We start from the raw sequence: 25209 nt of genomic DNA, 5'->3' as shown, positions 1-25209 counted from the left end.
CATCGCACAGCCCGGGAGGCTAATAGGATGGATCTGTGGATACTGGAAAAGAAGCCAGTTCTGGTGTATGTGTGTGTGTGTGTGATTATGAGTTTGATGTTGACGCAATAAAACCCCCATTGTTCCAATTAGACAATATTCCTGGGAGGTTTTACGCCAGAGAAGCTCATCTATCTGCATGCAGACAGATAAAGCTTTTCTGATGACAAGTGCCATCAACATGTAGGAAATGAGCCGCTTACCGCACGAGTAGTCTTCACGGACATTCTCCAGTTAAGCCAAATCAAGGAATGCGTGAATCTGTTCTCAAGTAAGACCCCAGGGGTGGGGAGGAGTCGGGGCGCAGGAGACGAGTGCAAAAGAACACACACACCAGCTCCTCTGTCTCCCCCAGACACACAGCCTAAATGAATGACCTTGGAAGGCACTGGCATTTCTCTTTCCCACGAATCGAGACATTCACGAAACTGATGCCCAAAGTACACCAGAAGTTAAAAAATCAAACACAAAAACAAAACCCACACATACACAGCAGACCTGGGACTGCATCCACTGAGAAAACACAGTCTCCTGAGCGCGAAAGGTGGAGGGTGCGGGGAGAGACAGAGTGGTTTTCATGCCTCCCTGAAAGTCCCAGGATTTGCTACAGGAAATAAGTATTCATTAAACTTATTTCTGGGAGCCCAGAGAGTTAAAGGGATACCCCCCAGCCACGCCAGGATGGATCCTACGCACTCCCTGGTTTGGACCAAGCCATGTCACCGTCACTCATCCCAGATGTTCCCCCAAGCCTCAGTAGCCTTGTCTTCATTGCCTACCCAGCTTGGCCAACTTCATCCAAAGATCTCCCTGAGGCAGAACCAAGCACAGACCTGCTGCCTTCCAGAATGCAAGCTGTTCTCACGTGTTGTTGCCTGCTCTTTAGTTGCCCTCACCCATGCACTCTATGTTAAACAGGAGCTCAGGAGGCCTGGGGGACAAACATGGGATTGCCACCAGTTCCGAGCTGTGGTCAGCACCTGATCAGGAAAATCCCATCGTGCCTGCTCTCCTCTGTGGCTGCAATAGCCATGGAACCTAAGCCTTACATTTCCAAAAACCCAATAAACCAAACAAAGACAGTCTGGCCCCAGCAAAATCCCAAGGATTTCTTAAGTTTCACCCCTTTGGCGGTCACACACGCCTTCAAATAGATCCAACGCCATGGCTCAGCAAGAGCACACTTCAGTTCACTATGGGAAGACTTCCTGCTTGCTACAATGCTACCCGCAGCACACCTCTGTCTTTAGTCGCCTCAATTCGTCCTGTGTTAGGACCAACTCTGAAATGTCTTCGGTGTTCTATAATCTGCAAAGCAGCAGTGACAGGGAGCGGTGCGACTCTGTCTCCAACGGCATGGAGGGTAAGGGGTAGGATCTGCTTTCTCTGATGTGGCAAGAATTCTGGACTGTGCAATCTAAAAGGATGCCCAGGGAAGCTATTGGCCTACAAGCTAGCAAAGGCATGGAAATGGATTTTCCCCTCCAGGAGAAAGATAGCCCCATTAAAAACTTAATTTTAGTGGACTCTGTCTTCAGATTGCAAAGATAATGAAGTTATGTTGCTCTAAGTCACATTGGGGTCATGTGTCATAGCAGCCACAGAGCTGCTTGAGTCCCTTTTCAGAACAAGCAACATCTCCCAGATGGGATTAGTGCTGTTCACTGGGGATGGAAGCTGTTGCCTGGAGACTAACTGGGACTCGTTACTTACAGGGTTAAAGAGCCTACTGTGGCTGCACCATGGTTCCTCATTCTCTTTCCAGAAAGACATCAACACGGAGAGGGAGGGCCAGCATTGTGGCACAGCAACTTCCAAGCTGGCATTGCTGTGCAGAATGCGTGCATCATCTACCAGCCCCTAAGTTCAGAGCTTCTCCTGTGCTATTGCATGCCGATTACCAGCCTAGAAGGCTGCTGGTGCTTTATCAGCCTTGCAGACGAGGGCAAAGCTCACACACTCCAACCACAGTGGATCAAGGTACTGGAAGTTCCTAGGAGCTGTGCAAAACTCCAGGAGCACTTAGGGTGGGACTGGAGTCATTGACCTGGTCTTGCACATCCATCGCAAAGGACCTGGGTCATTCCGAAAGGCCTGCACAGTTCAGAAAGTGCCAACTCTCAGTGAAGGTCCCATGGGTAGCTGAGGAATGGGCAGGGCTGTGATGCCTCCCCCCAATACCCTTTACCAGGCAAATGATTAGCAGCTAGGCAAGTGGGCAGAGGGAGGTACACTCAGGACACCAGGGCAGGGAGAGACCTGGGATGGGAGTGGGGGGAGCCCTGTCCAGAAGCCCAAGATGTGCAGTGAGTGAGGACTGGGGAATTCACATCCTTGCAAGAAGACAGGTTCCTCTCTTCAGCGATGGAAATCACTGCATCACGGATCTAGGTCGTGAGGCTCCATGTCATCTCCTGCTCCATCGCATCAGAGACCTCCAGTCTTCCTGAGTTTCTCGGAGAAGCTGGGGGACAGCATCTCATCAACTGTGCAGCCCGTTGGTCCAGGGGAGCCAGAATCTCCATTGAAATGTCTGAGACAGGCTGACAAGGCCAGGAAAACAGCATGGGCCCTAATCCCTTCCATTTTTTTTTTTAAAAAAAAGCTTTTACTTGAAAGGCAGAGTTACAGAAAGAGAAGGGGAGAGAGAGAGAGAGAGACACAGAGAGGAAAATCCTCCACCCACCGCAGGTCAATGCTGGGCCCTTCCAAAGAAGGAGCCAGGAGCCTCTCCCAGTACTGTGGGATGCATCCTGTCCCACACATCCCACTGACATGCCAACAGCAACCCTGATAACAGAGCTGAGTAGCTCAGTTATCCAGTAAGTGTGGTAAACTGCTAGGCCCAAGAGACTCATCTTTTCCTGGGATCCCAGAAACATTCCCAAGAGTCTTATGATAAAGAAACCCTGTGTGACTCTGGGTCCTCAACCTTCATATCATGGAGACCCAACACTACACATACAGTAACAACCCACGGAACAATTTCCAGAAAATGCTACTCTAGGCCAACAGGAGTAACTCAATAACCTGGTCACTCATGAGTCGACAGGTGTTGGGAACCCCTGGATGGAAGCAGGGTTGGCGGGACCTCCCAGGGGCTGAGGGTTCTGGACCGAGAGAGCTGGTGACCGCTGCAGGTGCTTGGCCCCTCTGGATTTTTTAAAGGCAGCGTCTCTGACTTCTGCTGCTGTCCAGAGCCTACCCTGGCTAATGCCAAGGCACAAGACGCAAGAGGAAAGAGGATTAACAAGACAGTGGGTGATTTACCATGGTCAGAAAGTGGCGATGAGAGGTCAGAACCAGCCTGCTGACTCTCAGGCACTCTCTCCTCTTGGTTAATCATGGCAGGCCCAGGGACCCCTTTCCAAAGGGAGGGCTGCCTCGGGGGCCTCTTGGGACCCAGCCGCTCCTGACCCGGCCTGGTGGAAAGCTCTCCATCTTGACCAGGCTCTCTGGGATCCCTGGAAAAATGTCCCAACTACTGCTTCCCAACTTGCATCCCTGCCAATAGAACATGAAGCTACTGGTCCCGAGCAAGAAGTGATGTGATGGCCAAGGTTTGAATCCTGAGAAGAGAACCGTTACTTAGTAATGTGGCAGCCATCACCTCAGGACCCTCGTCACCCCTCTCTCCCTCCCCCCACCACAAGCAGAGAAGTGATCTATCGCTCTAGTGCAACTGGGCGGGGGGTGGGCTGGCACCCACTTGATGCTTACAACCAGGGCATACAACCAACAGTAGGATCTGGCTCTGGGCTCTTCCAGAGAGTAGCTAAGTGATCACATGTACATCTGGCATTTGATCGTTCCCCATCTCTCTCACTGTGGGTGGCACTAGGTCTTGGCCCGGGAGAGCTGACGGGACATCGATAGTTTGGGCCCACGCTTGACCTTTCCTCCCAGTGTGCTCTTGTAGAAGCCGTTTAGAGGATACACAGAGGCCCTTGCTGGCTTCCCCACTGGCTGGAGGGTTTACTAAACGAGTCCAAAGCCAAGCAGGGTCAGGCTTGGTGCAGCCTTCCCCAGGCACATGGGCAGTCGAAAGTACATTCTGTTTTGAGGGTAAACAGGCTAAGGGCTCTGTACACACCAGGGCAGGTGTGACGACCCCAGCCCTGGGACATGTCAAAAATGGTGCAAAGGACCTTGATGGTGCTGGAGTGTGTCCCCCAGGTCTTTGCAGCTCCCCGAGGCCACAAGCCCCCCAGTGTTCATGTTGACATGCTGAGCCCCACCCCTGCAACCCCAGAACTGAGCAGTGAGGGGGAGCTCAGAGGGCTGCTCCCTTGCCAACTTCCTGCCCCACCCCGAGGCTTAGCAAAACTGCCTATCACTCCAGGACCTGGGCTCACTGCAGTCCCTGCAAAACTCTGGTCACCCACCCTAAAGTCTCCAGACAACCACTCCCCCAGCCCCACCCCAGGAGACCCTGACCCACGGTGGAACCATCCCAACATCAACGGGGCTTCCCAAGATCTCGGCTCTTGAGTGGGAACTTGCTGGATGATCAAAGCCACCCACCTCTGGAGTCAGGAGATAATGGTTCCAGAAAATTCTAGAAGCATTTCCTGCACACACAAGGACTGCTGTTAGTGACCTGCTCCAAGGCTCTCCCGCCTGCCTCGGATACTCACGTCATTTTCTAAAAAGTTGAACATGCTTCTTTCAGCCAGCTCCTTGGACTCCTCAAATTTCTCCACCGCCTGTCTGACTTCTTCGTCGGGTATCTTCCCCACTCGCTTCTTCTTATAATCATAATCCAGGCGGCGGCCTTCCAGTTTTTTCAGGTGGTGCTGGAAAGAAAGAAAAAATAGACACAGGGGTCCCTGGGATGAGTGTCACGTTCCCAAGACGGCAATGAAAATTCTCAGTTACTCCTACAAAGGTTGCCCTTTTGGTTTTTCTCAGCTTAGCTTCTAGAAAGCAGTGACCCATGTTGACCTTCCCGCCACGTGTGTGCCTCTCCAGCTGCCCAGGGGACTCCCTGCCCTGGGAAGTGACGGATGGGTGACGGAATGAACGTTTATGCGGGGCACAGGATTAGAGATCATTGGTCCAACATCTTATCTACATAGTGTTTAAGCAAAGCCATTGTATGCAGAGTAGGAGATTCTGATCAACATCGTGTTAGATGCCCCAGCCCTGCATCACAGCACCCAAGCTTGAGTCCCAGCTCCGGCTCCTGACTCCATCTTCCGGCGGATGCAGGCTCCGGAAGGCTGTGCTGGCGACACAAGCAGTCGTATTCCTGCCACCGTGTATTCTTTCAAGCCACTGCCTCCAACACAAGTATCCTGTATGGGCACTGATTTAGTGCTCCGGTTGTTCTTCCTGTAATCTAGCACCTGCAAATGCACCTGCTAATGCACTAGGAGCTTGGGTGCCTGCACCCACATGAGAGACCCAGATGGAACTACAAGGTGCTGGCTTCTGCCTGGCTCAGACCAAGATGTCCCCACCACCACAGCACTGCCACAGCTCACAGAGTGAACCGCTCCCAGAGCTGGCTCCCAGCTGACCCAGACAAAGCCTAACCCTGTTATTTGGCACAAGGAAATGATGCTTTTCACGCGGTGCCGGTAGTACTGCTTGAAGTCAGTTTAAATGCATGCATTCTATTTGCTGCCACGAGGACTTACTCCAATCTCTTTCAGATCTTTATCTTGCAGTAACTGAAGCGGGTCGATGAAAGTCTGCTTGACATTAATATCCAGGGAATCCTTCACTTCTGCCATGAGTTTCATGGACTCCCCAACTTCTATTAGCGCATTGCCTAGGGGAAAGGAAACACAAATTACAAGAGGATGTTTCAGAAGAGGCCACGTTGTCAAAGATGTTTATTTGACGCTAGCCCTAAAGCCAACCAATGCTGGAGTGAGAAAGCCCATTCTCTGGGGCCTTTGACTCCTGACCCGGAAATAAAAACAGCAAGTCTTTCTGTTTTCTACATTTTTCCCTCTACACTTGAAGCCGCCTGCAGAAATACAGCAGAGACAGACACAGACAGGAGCACTTACCACTCTGACCACTAGGTGGCGAGAACGCTCCTGAGTATTAACCAATCAACATGACAATAGAAACAAATGAACCAAAGGTCACCCGGGGTCGGCAGGGGGATTCTAGGGCCAACTCTCCAGACGACCTGCCAGAGGTTCCAGAAACTGTCCTGCTGGGTCTACAATGTTTGAAAAAACGGTGTATGGCTAACAATAATTTGGTAACAAAACAGCTTTTACAATGGTGATATTGCTATGGTCATGTATTGCCTGTCTCTGAAAATCTGTTGCTGACCCACAAGAAAGTAGAATGTTTGGGTTAAATATATATATATATTTGGGTGAGATATACATATGTATGTATTTCTTTAAAGACACCAAAGATTCTGTTTTAAGCTTTGGCTGTCACCTCAGTGTTGTCAGATTCCATGGGGGTGGGGGGCGGGCTGGGACTCAGGCACCGGCCAGAGAGATGCTGAAAGTTCTAGAACCCAACCACACGGCCCCTCCCTTGGAGAACAGCAAGCATCCACCTGTGTTCCGTGTGGTCCACTTGCACAGGTTCTCACTCGTAACCCGAGCTCCTGAACACCGCTGGCCACCGCCAAAGCCACCAGGGCCAGGTGCACAGCAGGGGTGATCTTGAATTTCGGGGCCTGCTTGGCAGTGTCAGCTAGGCCCTCAATATCTGTGTCCTTCTGGGTCCAGAATGGGTTGTGCAGGGTCAGGATCAGCACTGGTTCGAGTCTCGGCTGCTCCACTTCCTATTCAGTTTCCTGCTGATGTGCCCGGCAAGGCCATGGAAGATGACCCAAGTGCATGGTCCCTTGCCACACCAATAGTGGATCTGGACGGCGTCTGAACTCTTGGCTTTAGCCTGGTCCAGTCTTCACTGTTACCGAATCTCTCTTTTATTCTTGATCACTCTGCCTTTCAAATAAATAGTTCTTAAAAAACATATAGGCCCTGGGACCAGCATGGTAGCCTAGCAGCTAAAGTCCTCGCCTTGAATGTGCCGGGATTCCATATGCGTGCCGGTTCTAATCCCAGCAGATCCACTTCACATCCAGTTCCCTGCTTGTGGCCTGGGAAAACAGTCCAGAACAGCCCAAAGCTTTGGGACCCTGTACCCGCATGGGAGACCTGGAGAGAGTTCCTGGCTACTGGCTTCGAATCGGCGCAGTACCGGCAGTTGCGCTCACTTGGGGAGTGAATCATCGGATGAACTATTCCCCTCCCTCCAGCTTCCCGGAGTAACTAGTGTATCCAAATATTAATTTCTCAATTTCTACATCCTGCCTCGGTACCAGGACCTAAATATCAAACATGCCTTGTTTTCCTGGAAGTTTTCATGTTATCATATTTAATTCACTCCCACTTTATTAAAGCATTATAAATGAAGATTTCATGAGTGTTTTCTCTTCAATAAAGAGGATTTCAAAGAGACGAGTTTCACGGGCACATATGTCCACAAGATGTTTGCCATGAAACAACTGGGGGCAGTCTTACTGCAATGCGCTTGGCGGAGCAGGTGTTCGGCCTGCGGCCCCAGGGCAGAGGACCTGGCTGCGATGTCCACCTCCTAGCTCCCGACTTCAGTTCCCTGCTAACACACAGCTGGGAGGCAGCAATGACAGCCCGAGGACCTGCGCCCCTGCGACCCACCTGGGAGCTCCTGACTGGGCCCCCAGGTGCAGGCTGTGGACCTGGTCCAGCCCTGGCTGCTGAGGGCATTTGGGGGATGAACCAAGTGGATGAGAGCTTAGGTCCCTCCATCACATCCTCTCTCTCTGTCCATCTTGCTGATATTTGCAAGATAAATAATACAGCACAGTAGGTAATAGGAATGAAAAAGACTGCACATCCAAAACCAGAAGAAAGAGAGAGAGAGAGATAATCTATAATAAAATGTAGGGACAAGTCAGATTTTCAAAAAATGTGATAGCATGTGTGTGTGTGTGTGTGTGTGTGTGTTTTAACATTGCACAATACCTCCAACAAACTCAAGACCTTAGAAACCGAAAAGAGCGTTCCCACGGCTATCAGAAGAAAATGCAAATAAACAAGTCCGAGACATCTGGTGGAGAGGATTTTCTGAACACACCATCAGCTAAAAGCCACACAAAGACCAATGGCTCCCTTGCTCACGAATCGCTGCATCCCAGCACCATTCATCTGCAAGATGGCGGCGGGGGGGGGTCTCCTCTACAGGGAAGGAGCGCCAAGAGCCACAGCCTGAGTAGCTAATGACCCCGGACCAACAAGGAAATGAACCAGGCAGTGCCTCACCTGACGGCGAGGGGGAGAAAGGGTGTGTGAAAAGCATTCCTCCAATGTGGAGCTCAAACATGGCTGAGACTGCATTTTTCCATTCTGTACATGGCAACATCCGGAGCTTAACAGGGAACTAAGATCATTCGTGGGTGAGGGACTGTGTGCGGCTCTCAGCTGCCCTGGGCAGGGGCGTGGCACTGGGTTGACCTCTGAAACTAGCTTGCAAACTGACCAGCAGCAGGGGTCACCTGGCAATTTAACCCCTAGGGACTGTCATTATATCACGTGACTTACAAGGGTTTTTATTAATGATATGTTAAAAAGGTTACATAAAGAGCAAATATGATTAGTCAGTCAGTGTGATTGGCTGAAAGCAACTAATACATGAACAATTACAACATCAAGTTAATGAAGGTTAATATTTAAAAACCCCTTTTTTTTTATTGGAAAGGCAGATATACAGAGAGAAGAGACAGAGAGGAAGATCTTCCATCCGATGATTCACTCCCCAAGTGAGCCGCAACGGCCGGTGCTGCGCCAATCCGAAGCCAGGAGCCCAGATCCTTTTCAGGGTCTCCCATGTGGGTGCAGAGTCCCAAGGCTTTGGGCCATCCTCAACTGCTTTCCCAGGCCACAAGCAGGGAGCTGGATGGGAAGTGGAGCTGCTAGGATTAGAACCGGTGCCCATTTGGGATCCCGGCACTTGCAAGGTGAGGACTTATAGTTGCTAGGCTACCACACCGGGCCCAGGTTAATTTTTTTTAATGGCATGACCATGATACAGTCAGTGAAAAATAATCACAGGAAGGCATAACAAGGCAACTCAAAACAATTGTGGAAAATGGAGTCGAAGGATTATCTTGGCATGGGAAAGCATGGAAACCCAAACACGTGAGGGCTCGTGGAGATGGGAGAACTATGCTGGCTTTCAAAAATCATGGGCCATGCAAAGAAACTCCTCCTTTCACTCCACTTCTTTTCCTTTCCTTTCTGAAGTCCCCTCACACACTACAAAAGAAAACAGGTGTAAAGCTGTAAAGCTCAATCATGACCACACCACACAGAGGCTCGCCGCTGGGCAGTCAGTGGAGACAGGATCCCACCTCGAGTGAGGCCGGTGTCTGTGCTAGCTCACCTGTTTTCTTGATCCCCTTGCAATTGAAAACAAACAAAATGTGAGAAAAAAACTGGAATGTACAGGGAAGTTAGCTAACTGCAGTGAGAAAAAGTCTTTGAGATACACACAATTTTTTCGTAATTTTCATCCTCCCCGACCGACGCTATTGAAGACGTCGCTGTCTCCATTATTTTGGGCATGTGGGGAAAAAAAATCGTATAATGATGTTGCTTAATGTTAAGGCTGGCGCATAACCTCCCCCGGCAGCAGGGGGCGCACTCACCGAAGGTGGAGTCATCACCCAGCTCCCTGCCGTACTTGAGCATGCAGTCGCCCAGCAGGCCCTCGGTCTGCGGGTAGCCGGTGGTCTTCACCTGCCCTCGGATCTTCGACACGGTGTTCAGCATTCCCAGCTTAGCTCTGTATGCTTGAAAACGTTGTCATTGGTAATTCCTTAAAGTCACAAGGTGCAGTGACAGGGTACAAAGCATTGAACAAACAGAGCTGCCAAAATGCAGGTCCCCTTGGACAAAATGCCAGAGACCTGAGTGAGAGTGTGTGTGCGTGCGTCTGTGTCCCATTTAATCTGCTCACACGATTGTCAGGGTGGCACCACCCAGAAACCTTAGCACCTATAACTGAAGCCAGACCTGAGCATCCCAGGGCTTTGGTAAGCTCCGCAGAACGAACCACACCTGACATCATCTTAGCTGCTAAGGGGCAAAGATTCTGTCTCCTTTATTCATTACATACTAATTTCTAATGCATTCCAGACCAGAGCTTCCTAAACTTTAAGCCCATGCAAATAACTCAAAGATCTTGTAAAAACATACAGTCAGATTCTGCCAGTCTTGGAGGAGCCTTATATTAATCTCTCTCTATCTTTCACACACACACACACACACACACACACACACACTTCTTCCCACTCTCCCACTATCTGAGAGAATATGAGTGAGAGCCTTTCAACTGCCTGGGAGACTGCAACATTTCCCATACTCTCCTGTGGGGACCATCACTGTAGGCCATCACCTCCAAACCCCCATGCAGATGTCAGCTCTTTAGCGCAAGGTCTCTGTTTGGCTCAGTGTCCCAGCATTCCCTGGAAGCTTCCACCATAGAGAACACACTTACCAACTTTGCACTGACTAAGAGGGTGGGCATTTGGCTTGGCCACAGGACACCACCTGGGTTACCAGCATCCCACATAGGAGTGCCTTCATCTGTGTAGTAACTGCCCGGACCCCAGCTTCCTACTAATGCCCACCCTGGGAGGCAGCAGCTCATCACCCTCTTGGGATGCCTGCATGGAGAGTCTGGCTCCCAAGTTTAGCTTGGTCCAGCTGCACTGTTGCAGTCATTTGCTCTCTCTTTTTCTGCTTTTTCAAATAATTGCTTTTTCACACATTTCTTGACTGGTAAAGCGCTATAAGGAACGTGTGCGGTACATCTCAATGAGCGATGGAGCCAAGGACACATTAGGCTTCTAAAGCTATGATCATGCACTAAAAGCGCCTTGTACCCAGCCCTCAGAATCTCTGAGGATACTTCCAAAGTTTATGGCAACAAAATGTAAAACAAAAAACAAAGCAAAACAAAACAAAAACCTTTATTTTGGTGCAAAACAATTTTAAATCCATGCATGCCAACCGTACACTATTAAAAACAAATGCATGCATTTCAATTTTTTGCCCGGAATTAATTTCTCCTTTCCACATGGAATTAAAGTATTCCCCAACGTATCCCCCAGTGTTCTCCTTCCTGGGTCTTCAGAGGGCTGGGGTCTGAGCTGCCTCCCACAGCCAAGGCTGCAGCAGTAACGGCACCAGAACATTGTATCCTGAAACTAGAGGCTTGAGCGCCCTCTGGTGGTCTCTGTGATGGACCACTGGGAAGCCCTCATCAATGAAACTGGCTCCTGAAACCTTTTTCACATTTCCTTGGCATTGGAGCCACCAAGTCAACACCCTTTTGCATTAACGTGTGTCTCTAGAATGGACAGTATTTGTTTTTCTCAAGAGGAAATAACCAAGTAGGAGAACATTTACGAAAGTGTGGAGTAGCAGGGGGCTGGCGTGGTGACAGAGCAAGTAAAGCCGACATCAGAGATGCCGGCATCCCACAGGCACACCGATTTGGTCCTCCTGACTGCTCCTAGCTCCCTGTTCATGCACTTGGGAATCGGCAGAGGATGGCCCAAGTGCTTGGGTCCCTACAACACATGTAAGACACTTGGATGAAGCTCCTGGCTCCTAGTTTTAATCTGGTCCAGCCCTGATCATTACAGCCTTTTTGGGAGTGAACCAGCAGATTTTCTCTCTCTCTCTCTCTCCAGCTCTTTCAAATAAATACCAGATGGAACGTTTCTCCCTTGTCTCTGCCTTTCAAGTAACAGGAAAACTTAACAGAAGCTATGGCGACTCAGCCCGGCACTCCACCCAAACGATGGATGGCAACCACAACGCACAGAACTGCCTGTCTGCTTCGCACCCACAAACAGTGAACCTGCCACGGTCATGGCCGTGGCAGCCTCATTCCTTAACACCATCATGCTCCACACAGAGGCCGCTTCAACCCAATGCCAAGGCAATACGGGCTCCTACAGTCAGGGAGAGTGAACAGAGAATAGAAAACTTCTGTTTTCTAACTTTACCTGGATTTGGCTGAAGATATTCGGTGGCTTTGGAAAGAATTTCCGTGACAGCCTTATTGGTTACGTCTATTTTCTTAAAAACAAAACAGACACAAAGCGGGATGTTAAATATCAAACTCCATCAATTCACAGACAAGCGTAAACTTCATTCGAGCAACGCTTAAAAAGCCATTGGGATGTTTTTAATTTGCATACACCTTTGAAACATTTTTGGGGAGCTAAGGGAGTCAATATTTTGCGGTGTGGCTGTCTCCCAAAGATGCCGTAGACACAGGCTGGTTTTTCTTGTGACATGAAAATGAACCTTGACGTGGTAGTTGGAGAACATGGAATGTTTTTTTTTTAAGATTTATTTATTTTTATTACAAAGTCAGATATACAGAGAGGAGGAGAGAGAGAGAGGAAGATCTTCCATCCGATGATTCACTCCCCAAGTGAGCCGCAACAGGCCGGTGCGCGCCGATCCGAAGCCGGGAACCAGGAACCTCTTCCAGGTCTCCCACGCGGGTGCAGGGTCCCAAAGCTTTGGGCTGTTCTGGACTGCTTTCCCAGGCCACAAGCAGGGAGCTGGATGGGAAGTGGAGCTGCTGGGATTAGAACCGGCGCCCATATGGGATCCCGGGGCGTTCAAGGCGAGGACTTAAGCCGCTAGGCCACGCTGCCAGGCCCAGAGAACATGGAATGTTTCGATGCTTCTTTGAATTCTTACAGATCTTTCAAAAGGGAGTCTAGAAACCAAACTTCCTCTGCTGGGTGAACTTGAGTTTCCATACAGATTAAGGAAGCCACAGGAATCATCCATATTTGAAATTTTACTCATCGCCAACAACAAGTGAATCACCATTTATATGATAATAAAGCAAGCCCATTCAGCTGTGCAATCCCTGGAAGATGTTAGCTCCTAGGCGTCTCTCTCGCAGCTCAGTCTTCCCTCCCACAGGACCAACCCCACAGCTTTTGATGATTCAATGACCAGAGCAGACGACCAGAAGACGTGGGAAGGTACCACAGAGGCAAGCATGCAGTGCTGGGCAACAGCAGGAGTCCCAAAGAAAAGATAGCGGAAACGGGGATCCCCCTCCATACAGGAAATTTACAACCCCTCTAAAAAAACCCAAAAACACATTCCTGGAAGGAAAAAAACAGCTTTGGAAAGATACAAACTCTATCCAAACTAGCATGGAAAATTAATGCAAATATCATCACCAACTCAGTTCTTTTTTTCTCTCTTTGTTTGTTAACACTTAGCAAATTGATATGCAATATACAAAGTGGAAGAAAATGGCCTTTGAAACCGACTAGGAAAGTGCAGAGTATAGAGAATCTTGTGAAACACCGAGATGGGAAGAAACTTCTAGCCCTCATCCCAAAGTCATGGTGTCATCCACAGAAAGATCAAAATTCAGACTCCATCAAAATTAAAAACTACAGCTGTTGCAAGACACAACATGTCAAGTCCAACCAAGTGACAAGCAGTGGGATCTATGAAGAACCCAGCGCTGGCATCCAATCCCACTAAACAAACAACAGGGGGCCCTGCTGTGGCACAGCATGTTACGCCACCAGCATCAGCCCCTGTGGCCACCAGTTCAAGACCCCGCTGCTCCACTTCCATCCAGCTCCCTGTTAATGTGCCTGGCAAAGCAGCTAAGGGGTGGTCCACGTGCTGTCATGCACGTGGGAGACCTGGAAGCAGTTCCTGGCTCCTACAAGGGGCCTGTTGATGCTCTGCCTATTGGAGCTTTTAGGGGAATGAACCAGTGGTTGGAAGATCTCTATCAACCCCCTCTCCGCCACCATCCTCACCCTAGAAACTCTGATCAATAAACATATTTAAATTTTAAAAATAATAATTTTTTAGAAGCCAGCAGTGTGGCAGAGTCGGTGAGGTTGCTATTTAGGGACACAGGCACGTCATATCAGAGCACGAGGTTGGTGACCTGGCTTCTCTGCCCGCGGGCCAGCTGCCTGCTGCAAAGTGCCTGGGTGATGGCTCCAACGCATGGGCCCCTGACACGCGTGTTGGAGACCTGGACAGAGTTCCAGCTCCTAACGCAGCCCGAGCCTGCCTGCTGTGGGCATTAGGGGAGCAAACCACCATTTGGAAGATCTCTCTCTCTCTCTCACTTCCTTTTTTTGAAAAAGCAGGCATTTGGAGAGTGGGCCAGCAGATGGGCGTGACCCCCTTCCCTCCTCTCAAATAACACAAACTTCCATTGTTTTAAATTTTTAAAAAATTAAACCCAACTAGACCATTAAGTGGCAATCCATAAACAGGGGACAATACAAGCCGTCTACAAACATTTGACAAAATATTAAGAAGAACTATACCTCCAAAGGAAACACACTTGATGTATCAGATTGACAAAAAAAAAAAAGGCTGTACATAGATTCTACGCCATAACTGGCGTGATACCAGTGTGGGATGAAGGCTCATCCCACATGTAACAGGTGCAGGAGTTTATCACGGGGACACTGCCTGGATGCAACACTATGTGGATCAGAACGCTCCCCATGGTATTAAACACTGGCAACACCCTAAACTGTGGTCAAAGCAGGACTGATCACCTCCCCAGTCCCCTAGCCCCACCCCACACCCCTCACCCTTCCTACCCCCAAACCTCCGCACCCCACCCCCTCATAAAGATGAGACAAAGCTCAGAAGGGTTTCTACGCACCATGCCCACTGCTGCACAGTGACCTAGCATTGAAAACAAATATTTCTGTGCTTTGAACATCCATGATCAGGGTCACGGGTGGCCATCCCAGCAACCTCATGCAGTCGGAAATTGTATCTGTTCCCCTTAGTACACTGCCTCAATTTGGAGCCCAGGAAAGTGTTGGTTAAAAAAAAAAAATGGATGCTAAGAAATGAATCAAATCTCTACTCTGTGCAGCAGTGTGACATGTAGATGAATGTACATGTCTATTCTTGTGTGTGCACAGGCACGGTCGTGTGTGTGTGTACATGTGTGTGTCTGGCAGGGCGACAAGTTGTGTAAACTCTGAGCTCTCTTGAACGCATTCAGTTGCATATGAAGAGCTTTGTGATACTGAAGAGAATTTAATGACTAAAATATTTATGTTTCATTAGCACTATCAGAAACTTAGGCAAATAGGAAATTCATTCCTTGAGGTTGATAGCAAGTTTGAAGGAATCCCAGTGCAACCTGAACTGGCCGAGAGAATTTGCTCACTGACGAAACCAATTGTAAATACCTAAAGATGAAATCTGTTCAATGTATGAATCAAGGGCATCTTAAATGAAGATGAACTAAAAGGAAAAAAATCACTGTTATTTTATTTTTAACCAAAACCACTAACATTTGTAAATGGGAATCAGAAATTCAACTTAGACTTTAAAGCAAATTTAGGTGGTTATATTTACAATTTTAACAATTTAGACGTGAGAATACTTCACACAGTAAAATGGAATGAAGGGGTTGGGTGGTGGCTGCCACCTGAGACGCCAGCGTCCCGAGAGGACAGATTCAAGTCCTGGCTGTGCCACTTCCAATCCAGCGCCCCACTAATCCACATGGGAAAGCAGTAGAAGTTGGCCCAAATGCTTGGTTCTGAGACAGTCCAAGCCTGCGGAGTCTTGGCCACACCTTCAGGTGGGTGGTACAAGCACTGCCCAGCCACTTCCTAACTGGTAAAGAGACCACCAATGGGGAACCTTATACCTGTAGGTTCCTGCCCAACAAGGAGGGGTCAGGGAAAGCTTAAAACCCCAAGACCCCTCCTCCAACCTTTGGTGTCTCTCCCTGTCTCCTTTCCAGAGGCACCCCACCTCCTGGCTTTCTCTCAGGAGGTGCTTTCCCTGCCCTCTTCTGTCCCAGCTCACCTGGCCACTTCACAAATAAACAGGGAACCTGTCACCCACATGGAAGACCCAGGTGGAGCTTCCGGCTCCTGGCTTCAGCCGGGCCCAGCCTCCACTGTTTACTACCCAATGTGGCTATTCGGAAAGTAAACCAGCAGATGCAAGATTCTCTCTCTCAACTCTGCCATATATAGACACACACACACACATACACTTTTTAAAAGGGGGAATGAAAAATTTCTTTTGCTTTCAAAACCTTTGGAAGTACATGCATCAGTTTCTTGCAATGCGTATTTCTTGTAGACCTTTGAAAGGCCTCTTCTATGCTTGAATTCCCACATTCTTGCACTGAAGTAAACGTGTCTCCTAATTCCATTGTCCACACACTTTTTGAGATGCTCTGTGTTCATTAAAATCCAACTTCAAAGACTACCAAAAAAACCGAGCAAGGTTCAGAGAAACCATGCTTCAATGCTATAAACTGCTAAAGACTAAAACTAAAATAGACATGAGACAGCTGAATGGCAATCTATAGTCATTTTAAGGTGTATAGAACACAGTAGAATATAAACCAAAATGGAAATGTCTATGAAGAAGTCACAGGTTGTGGTTGAGAACCTGCATTTTGCTATTAACATACTGGTTAATCAATACCATGTCAATTAATGCCATAATGTTGTAATTGGTTGTAAATATTATGTTGGGGCTTTTAATTGATTGGGATGATACTCTGCTGGCTCTACCTTCAGACCAGAGATGGTCTCACCAAAAAACTATTGAACTTACCAGGACAATAAGATGCTGGACTGTATGCTTGGTAAATACCTCCAATGAAAGAATGTCAACTGAATTTGAACTATGGAAATGCAACAAGGTGGAGCAATCCGCCGTGGGGGGAGGGTTTTGGGAGGGGCGGGGGGAATCCCAGTGCATAAAAAAAATGTACCACATAATACAATGTAATTAATAAAAAAAATTTAAAAAATAAAAAGCCAAAATAAGATAGATCATGCAGAGACCAAATCAAGTGGATTAGTGATGTGATTTTGGAAATAAACATCGCAAGGTAAAAAAAAAAAATCCAACTTCAAGCACTCCCTCCGATGGACACCCAGAAATGGTGAGGGAAGGATCTTCTGCTGGTCTTTTTACAACTTCCGGGGGACAAAATGAACCAGGGGATCAAAGACTTGCCATTGCCTCCTGGGACAGGCAGGCATCAAAACCAGAGACCAACTTTGGCCAATCAAAGAGGACGCCCACGGAATGCGTTAGTCAAGAAAGGCAGCCAGCTAAGCATTGAGAAAATGGCCCCTAAGGATTTAACACAAGGAGACAAACAACAAATCCTGCTATACTTGGAGAGCAGTGTGTGTGTGTGTGTGTGTGTGTGTGTGTGTGTGTGTGTCTGCCGACCACTGAGAAAACAAAGGAAGGGGGACAGGGGAACACTGCGTTATTTTGGGGAGCTGAGTCAATCTGGCCTTTCTTTCAGTGGCAGCTCTGGCCCACATGGGACGTGGCAACCTGTGGGTCTCCCTAACTGGCAGGCCCAGTTCTGGCTGTGCTGTTGCTGCCTGCCATGGTTTCAGGAAGCTGCATAAACAGGACTCCGAGGAGGAGGAAGGAGGGGGAAAGATAGGGCAGGATAGAAGAAAGGAGAGAGAGAGGGAGGGAGGGAGAGAAGGAAACAGAACAGAGAGAGGAGAAAGAAGGGAAGGAAAGAAGAGGGAACCCATATCTGTGTTATTCTTTATGTAATTTATATTTTTCTGTTTTGTCCCTTACGGCTTTTCACCAAAACAGCTCAATGTCTGCTTTTATTTGTGTGTGTGTATATGCTATGTTTGTGTTTGTTATGGGTGTGTGTGTATGATTGTGTATGTGTGTGTATTTTGTCTGTATGTGTGTGTGTAATTTGTCTGTATGTGTGTGGGGGGGGTCTCCTTATTAAACTCTTCCATCTGCACTGCTCTCCATACTCTACCCAGTGACTTTGTTATTTCTAGCTTCTTACATTACATGCTTTATTTTGCCTCAACATCTATTTTCTATTAAACACATGCTAAGATTCAGCTATGGATCGCAGGTTTTGACATAAAGAATTCTGTGTCTCAACAAAACCATCTGTAATTTCACTTTTTATTTCCACCTTTAAACCAATAATGATTTCACAGATTTTTTTTTAGGGTCAGCTATTCAACGAAGTCGGTTAAGCTTCTGCCTGCAAAGATGCCAGTGTCCCGTGTCAGAGATGGGGGTGAATCCTGGCTGCTCGGTTTCTGATCCAACTTCTTGCTGAGGTGCCAGGGGACACAGCTGGAGATGCTCCAAGTGCTTGCTTCCTGCCGCCCGCATGGTTCCTGGACAGAGTTCCTGGCTCCTGGCTTCAGCCTGGCTCCACTGGTGTGGTCGTATGGGGAATGAGCCACAGAATGGTACATTCTCTCTGTGTCTCCATCTCTCTCTCTCTCTCTTTCAATAAACATATAAATAATAAATAAATCATTTAAAAATAACGTTTAAATGTTTTTACATAGCCACATGTCTAGAATCCGGAAAGCACGCCTTCCTTATGCTTCCCACGCTCTGCTGTCCTATTTGGGGTACGCTATCAGTGTGTTTCCCCGTTGCCTGGTTCATGATTAATTATGACAACCATTCCAAACGAACCTGGAGAAAAGGCGCACTCTAATTTGGAGAATGCACAGGGCTACCCTGAGCTGCAACCAAAGCTACTGACCACATTTTGCACAACCCCTCCACGAATGGGCCTGTTGCTGACCGCTCATTGATTTGCTGTTTTATGGAAAGGTTATCGAAGCATTTGACTTGGGTCGGTGTTCCATGCAATTTCTGACTGCTTTCACCTTGCAGACCTAGATACTATGTTGTAGAGTGCAAAGCGGCTCACAAATACTATATTACAGTCTGTGTTGCCTGCATCATTTAATACCTATTTTAGGTTGTCATCCATTTAGCGATTTCATTAACATGAAATTTAAATTAACATGAAATTTACCATGGATATACCTATTTGTTGCACCTCTGCAGCTAGCATTCACCACAGAATATTTTTTTAAGATTTATTTATTTTTATTGGAAAGTCAGATGTACAGAGAGGAGAGACAAAGACCTTCCATCCAATCATTCACTCCCCAAGTGGCCGCAACGGCTGGAGTTGAGCCAATCCGAAGCCAGGAGTCAGGAGCTTCTTCCAGGTCTCCCACAGGGGTGCAGGATCCCAAGGCTTTGGGCCATCCTCTGCTGCATTCCCAAGCCGCACAAGCAGGGAGCTGGATGGGAAGTGAGGCAGCTGGGGTAGGAGCCAGCACCCATATGGGATCCCGGCGTGTGCAAGGTGAGAACTTTAGCCACTAGGCTACTGCACCAGGCCCACCACAGAATATTTTTTACTTGGTCATTTCTGCATCTTGTTCGGGGTGAGTTTGGTAACCTCGGATGCATTTCTTCCAGAAAGTCCTTAAAACATAGGGTTGAGCATCACATGCTCCCAAGTTCTTCACCATCACAAAAGCCGTTAAAGATTATTTCTGTCTCTCTCCTGCTACTCCATGAGACGCCTGGAGGGGAGAGGAGGTGAGGAATCCGGTACAAGGAAAACTCCAGAAACATGCCTTCCAACCTGACCTTGCCACTGAGTCCTCTGGTTTGGAAGGATCTAGCTACACAAAATGCCTGCGGGGAATCGATCTGCTAACCACGTGAAGATGTTCCCTTGGTTACCAAGTTTTCAGAAATTAGCAAGTCTGTCTGCAAAAGCAAAGACAGAATCAGCCACCCAGCAGCTCATTCCCAAAGGACGGGCTTACCCAGAGCGCAGACTCGGTAAAAAGTGCATTTGGGGGAGGTTCTTCCATCAAGTTCATGGAGAGTCCAGATTAGGTTGGATTTCTTAACTTCACCACACCAAGCTGAACCTATTCCATGCTAACACACACTTTGAAGGTTTCCCATCCACTGCAGGCCCACAGACTGGGGCTCGACATCCGCCAACGTCTCCCCTGCCCGCTCCTTCCCGTGGCCTCCCTGACACCTCACAAACTTTACTCCGGCTCCTCCTGCTCCAGTCCGAGGACAGAAATGGTGGTGACGACAGGCGGCCCCAGTTTTGCCCCTACCTTAAAGCCACACCCACGCCACACAGGAAACACACAGAGCTGCTGAGGCGTCTGCAGCCCTCCCGTGGATGGTGGTAGGACCACATCTCTAACGAGCCAGTGGTCTTTTTCAACGTTCTCTCAATACTCGGTTCAACGTAGTTTCTACAAACTCATGCCACTAGTTCCAATGGCACAAACTACTTGCTGAGCAGCTGGTGCAAAGCACGGGCCCAGAGTCACAGTGTTCAGCATGGTGGGTCGACTGGGACAGATCCAAGGGTCTTGTCTCCGAAACACCTGTGGATGCTGCCAGCCAGGAAAACGCCTTTATACTGGCCTTGCAAGTCATCTGGCCCAGATTGCCCCATGTGGGCGTAGTCTGGCATGTAACCACTAGAGGGCACCAGCTAGCCATATTCCATTTTCTTTCTTTTTTTTTGTAGTTCTGTTTTTAATGTTTTTTTTTTTTTAATCTATTTTATTGTATTGTTGTTGACAATCTTTACATAGTTATTTACGGTTAAAAAAAAAGGTTCAGGGGGTGTAGGGAAGTGGGTAATACTATTATGTCCATATTGTTTCCATCATGTATCTGAGGTAAAGGGGGATATTGAGGGAGAATCCCCACCCGGTTTCCCACCCACCCCAAGTCCCGGATGTGGGGCATGCTCTGAGATATTTGCTCAAGTGGTTTTAATAGTTCTCCGGTTATGAATCGCTCTCAGTTTCGCTCGATGAGGTCGTCCACTGATTGATATGGTCCATCATAAAGTCTCCGTTTGCCCCATATTTCGCTGCCAACATATAGCTGAGATGAATGAATGACCTGTTCTGTCTTCTGTCTTTTCTTGGTTAGAGTTCTGAGTCCAGCAGTTTGATTGGGGAGATCTCCAAAGAAACTTTGAGGTATTCCCAGACTAGTTTCTTGTATGTTCTAGCAAGCACAGGGCCCGGCACAGTCCATCACCCCGATCAGCTGGTGGTTGCAATTGCTGGGTTGGTTCTGTTTTCAGTCCCGACTTGCATTGGAACCAATGGGTGTTGCAGTCCAGCCTGGCTCTGCCCAGCACATACTCGGCCCTTACATCAACCAGTGGGAGCTGTAGCCTAGTCGGGGCGACCCACAATAACCCCCACCAGGCCCGCCCCCTACCCTGTTTGCCAGTATGTGTAGCAGTAGACCAGTCTGTCCCCCATCCCATTTGGCTCTTGTACTTGTCAGTGGGTATTAAAGCTTAGTTCTATCTAAACAACTCAACCATCCAGCTCTCACGGATGTTGTTGAGTGTCTCTCTATCTAGCCATCCCAGCCCCCATCCTAGTTTTCATGCCCTCCCGCGGGAATAGTGACCCAGGAAGAGGGAACCCACTTTTTCCCTCCCAGGTCTCTCTGTCCCGGTTTATGTACTCTTTAGGTGGTTCTGTGATTTGACTTGACAGAATTAGTCCCCAGTGCCAGCTTCTGCCAGCTGATGCTGCGGCTAAGCCCAAACATCCCTCACCCACTCTAATTTATGTTTGCACCAGCAGGAATAATCAGCCCAGCCTGGCTTTTCCCTGATCTAGTCCACATGCAGCGCACAGGTGTTGCAGCCTTGCTTAGTCTGGTCTGTCCTCATCCCAGCCCACGCTCTCCAGTGGGAGTAGCTGTCCGGTGAGGGGACCAGCCCCTTAATCCCCCTGCCAGTTCTGCCCCTCCTTCCTGGATCTCACGTGTGCTGGTTGGGTGCTGCATTCACATCCAGTACAGGCAACCTCACCATGGCATTCCATAATGTGTACTGGTTTTGTCGCGACCAAACCCGGCTCATCCCACACTCTGTTCTGGTGATCGGATTTGCCAGTGGATGACATGAACTGATTCAGCCTGGTCTGCCCCCGACCCATGCTGAATGTGTGCCAGTGGGAAACTTTCCATGGCCTATTCTGGGCTGTTTCCTATCATGCTTCTTGCGCTTACCTGCAGGGACTGTGTCCTGCCAGAGGAGTTGCCCAGGCTCCTCCAACAGAAACTCTCCCAGTGCCAGGTTTCACGCCTAAAACCCAATGGCATGTATGTAAACTGGGTCTGGGAGTGGATCAAGTGGAGGAACTTGGGAAGCTGCCCCTGGCGAGTCATAGCTCTCGCTGGTGAACACGTGGTCCAGATCTGGGGGTCGGACAAGCAGGGCATAGTAGCTCCAAAATGTGTAAATTGGTAATGGAACGTAATGTACTGGGCAGGACTGAGCAAACCTTTGCCTACAAGCAAAACTAGAAACCAGCATGGAGCACAGGTCATACCGAGCTAGGCTCTTGCACCTACTGGTCCTCAGAGCAACCACGGGCAGGTGCATGATTTACAGCTAGGAACAGGCCCAATCGGGGAGGTAAGGGGACACCCTAACTGGGTTGAGGTTCCCACCAAGGGGTGTATGTGCTGGAATGGGGGCTGCGTTCTATCTAGGAAACAGTTGTAGTCACCCCAGGCACTAGTGTGCGCTGGGATTGGATGCACCAGGCCGGTTCAGACCCCAACACCATCTGGTATGTTGGAGAACCAGGGTAGATGTGGGACTGACTAGGCTAGGCCTCAACCCCCTACTGAGCCATGAGAGAGCTGTATGTGGGTATGGACGAGCCATGGCCGGGCTGAAACATCCAACAACAAGAACCAGAATGGGGTGAAAGCCAGCCAGGAAAAGCCACTGTTCCTGCTAGGACAGGAGGTGAACTGAGTAGGGTTGGCTCAAGAACCCCCTGGTATGCGCAAAATCTGGCATTGGGAGGGGTTCTGATGGAGGAGCCTGGGCAACCTCTCTGGCAGGACACAGTCCATTTTCTTTCTTAAACCGCCAAGATGGGATGCAGCTGCTGCAGACACAGCTCCTGGCCGGGATTGGACCAACAGAGGGTTAAAAAATACATATAGCTATGTATCAAATTATATACCTATGTCTAACTGTCTGTCTGGACATGCACAGCCATTTCTTCTTGCATTGCTCCTGGAACATATCATTGATAGTGTTGCATACTTTAACCAAGAGGTGATTTAAAATTCATGGAATGATCACACGGCTTCCATAAAACACTACGCCACTTCCTCCCAGGGAGTTGAGCATGTGCGGATCTTTCCAGGACAACCCTCCCGTCCCCATCCCATGAGCTAATCTATGCTCCTGTGTGGATTCTGCAAGGCACCCCCCAAAAGGCCTTCACAGCAGCAGCCCGCCTCCTAGTACGCTGACAGTCCATTTCTGACACAATGAACACAGGAAAACGCTCTTACCCTTTCCATGTCAAGAAATTCGTCATCCAACTTGGTCCCTTCGGTGCCGCTGATTTTCTCACTAAACAGCTGCAGGAGCAAACACAAGCAGGCGCCACGTTCAGTAAGTCCTTGTCACAATTCTGACTTAGTAAAAACAACACAAAGACCTCAGACTCGACTTGTCGGGATTTTTGAAAGAGGGAGTGTTGATGCACTCGAGGGGCCCGTGAGACACCGGTTCTGACTGAGCTGGGTGGACCCCAACTGCCCGGGGTGCTCCGAGGCAGGTAGAGGCCAGGGGAGGCCAGCAGGGCCTCCAGGAACACACAGTGCGGCCAACGCCTGAGCCCACAGTGGATTCCAGCACCAGGCAGGAACGGCAGGGACTATCCACCACCGGCAGCGCTGGCTGCAAATGACCGTCCACACAGTCAGGGCGGGCGCTTCAGGGACACCTGGAAAGACTCCGAGAGGCCACAGCTTCAGCGCGGGGCCGCCCGGGACCTGTGTCCTCACCCACCTGCCTTGGCCCTGGCTTCCTTAGAATGGGGGTCTCTGTGTGCAGCTCTGAAGGACAGGCCCTCGAGGGAGGCACGGGAGAGCAGAGATACAGGTCACCCTGCAGTGGGACAGTGCCAGTCAGTGTCACACGGCGAGTAGCAGCCCTACTCTCTACCCACTAGGAGCTAGGAACACACATACACATTCACACACACATAAACAGTCACACATGCACATATACATGCATGAACACATGTATGCACATAGGTGTGCACATATATACATGCATGTACATAGCTACATGTACAAATAAACACACCTGCACATATAAACATAGACACAGTAAAACACAAGCACACCTATACATAATTATACACACATAAACACACACACTTGTACCCATGCACACTTACACAAACATGGAAACACACACAAACATGCATGCACATGTACGCACATACACTTGAGAACACATTACAACACACATAAATACACACACGTGCATACACAGGTACCTAAATATATACATACAAACACATGTACACACATGCACACATGGAAATAAATGTGTATTCATACATGTATGACTCACATGAGCACACATACACAAAATGTGTGATAAATATCAACACATTACACAAGCATGCATGGACAGAATACACACATGTAAACTACATGCATGTATGTATGATCACATATACAAACATAATATGCATGTACACACATACGCACATTCACACACAAATAAACATATAGACATGCCTGTACACACATACCTATAGGCACATCATGTGCCTACGTACACAGTACAGATGCACACACACATATACACACATATACACAACATATACACACGTATACACAACATATACAGAGGCACTCCTGACACACCAAGGTGGTGGCCATGATTCTGGTGCCCCTGCCCTTGGCTTTGCAGTCTCTTTTGGCAAGAACAGGAGTCTTTCTCCTCATCTCTTCCTCCATCAGTGAATCACACGGAGCCTGTGACTTGCTTAAATTTACCTTTTATCTAAGGGACAAAGAGACATCCGTTTTGCCAGCCAGTTGACACCCCTGAATACCTGCAATAGCCAGAGACCGGGAGCTCAATCCAGGCGTCCCACGTAAGCGCCAAGAACCCAGCTCCTTGAGTCACCCTCTGCTGCCTGCCAGGATCTGCCTCAGCAGGGGTCCCGTTTGGGACATACTAACCAGCACCCCAAGCACATGGCCCGGCGCCCCAGAGGAGCCAGCCTTTGCTTGACTGTAAGCACTCTTGTGTGCTGCAACTCACTGCCTCGAGAGCCTGCTGCTGCACTGTGAGCAAGCGCCCGCTAGTTGGTGCAGTGGCCCAGACACCTCCTCTTGTGACAACCAGCCAGCTCCCAGCATCCACGCCGCCCAGCTAGCCTGCAGCCGGTGTATA

General features: G+C 48.8%; 1 protein-coding gene across 5 annotated transcripts in view; it reads right to left on the bottom strand.

The window, feature by feature from the left end:
• SH3GL3 (SH3 domain containing GRB2 like 3, endophilin A3) overlaps positions 1-25209 on the bottom strand; it is a 118357-nt gene that overhangs the window by 27685 nt on the left and 65463 nt on the right. For 3 of the 5 annotated variants that reach the window (XM_058665533.1, XM_012929672.2, XM_058665535.1), the window contains exons 2-6: positions 23301-23369; positions 12083-12155; positions 9713-9856; positions 5682-5815; positions 4677-4835 (exon numbers count right to left, since the gene is read on the bottom strand). In XM_058665533.1, coding sequence (XP_058521516.1) covers positions 4677-4835; positions 5682-5815; positions 9713-9856; positions 12083-12155; positions 23301-23369 — 579 coding nt within the window. Of the gene's footprint in view, positions 1-4676; positions 4836-5681; positions 5816-9712; positions 9883-12082; positions 12156-23300; positions 23370-25209 lie in introns of those variants that run through there. The other 2 variants (XM_058665536.1, XM_058665537.1) reach the window with 2 other exon arrangements.

This window comes from Ochotona princeps, chromosome 6 (assembly GCF_030435755.1).
Source record: "Ochotona princeps isolate mOchPri1 chromosome 6, mOchPri1.hap1, whole genome shotgun sequence".
NCBI classification, from domain to species: Eukaryota; Metazoa; Chordata; class Mammalia; order Lagomorpha; family Ochotonidae; genus Ochotona; species Ochotona princeps.
This window is presented reverse-complemented; position numbering and strand designations above follow the sequence as displayed.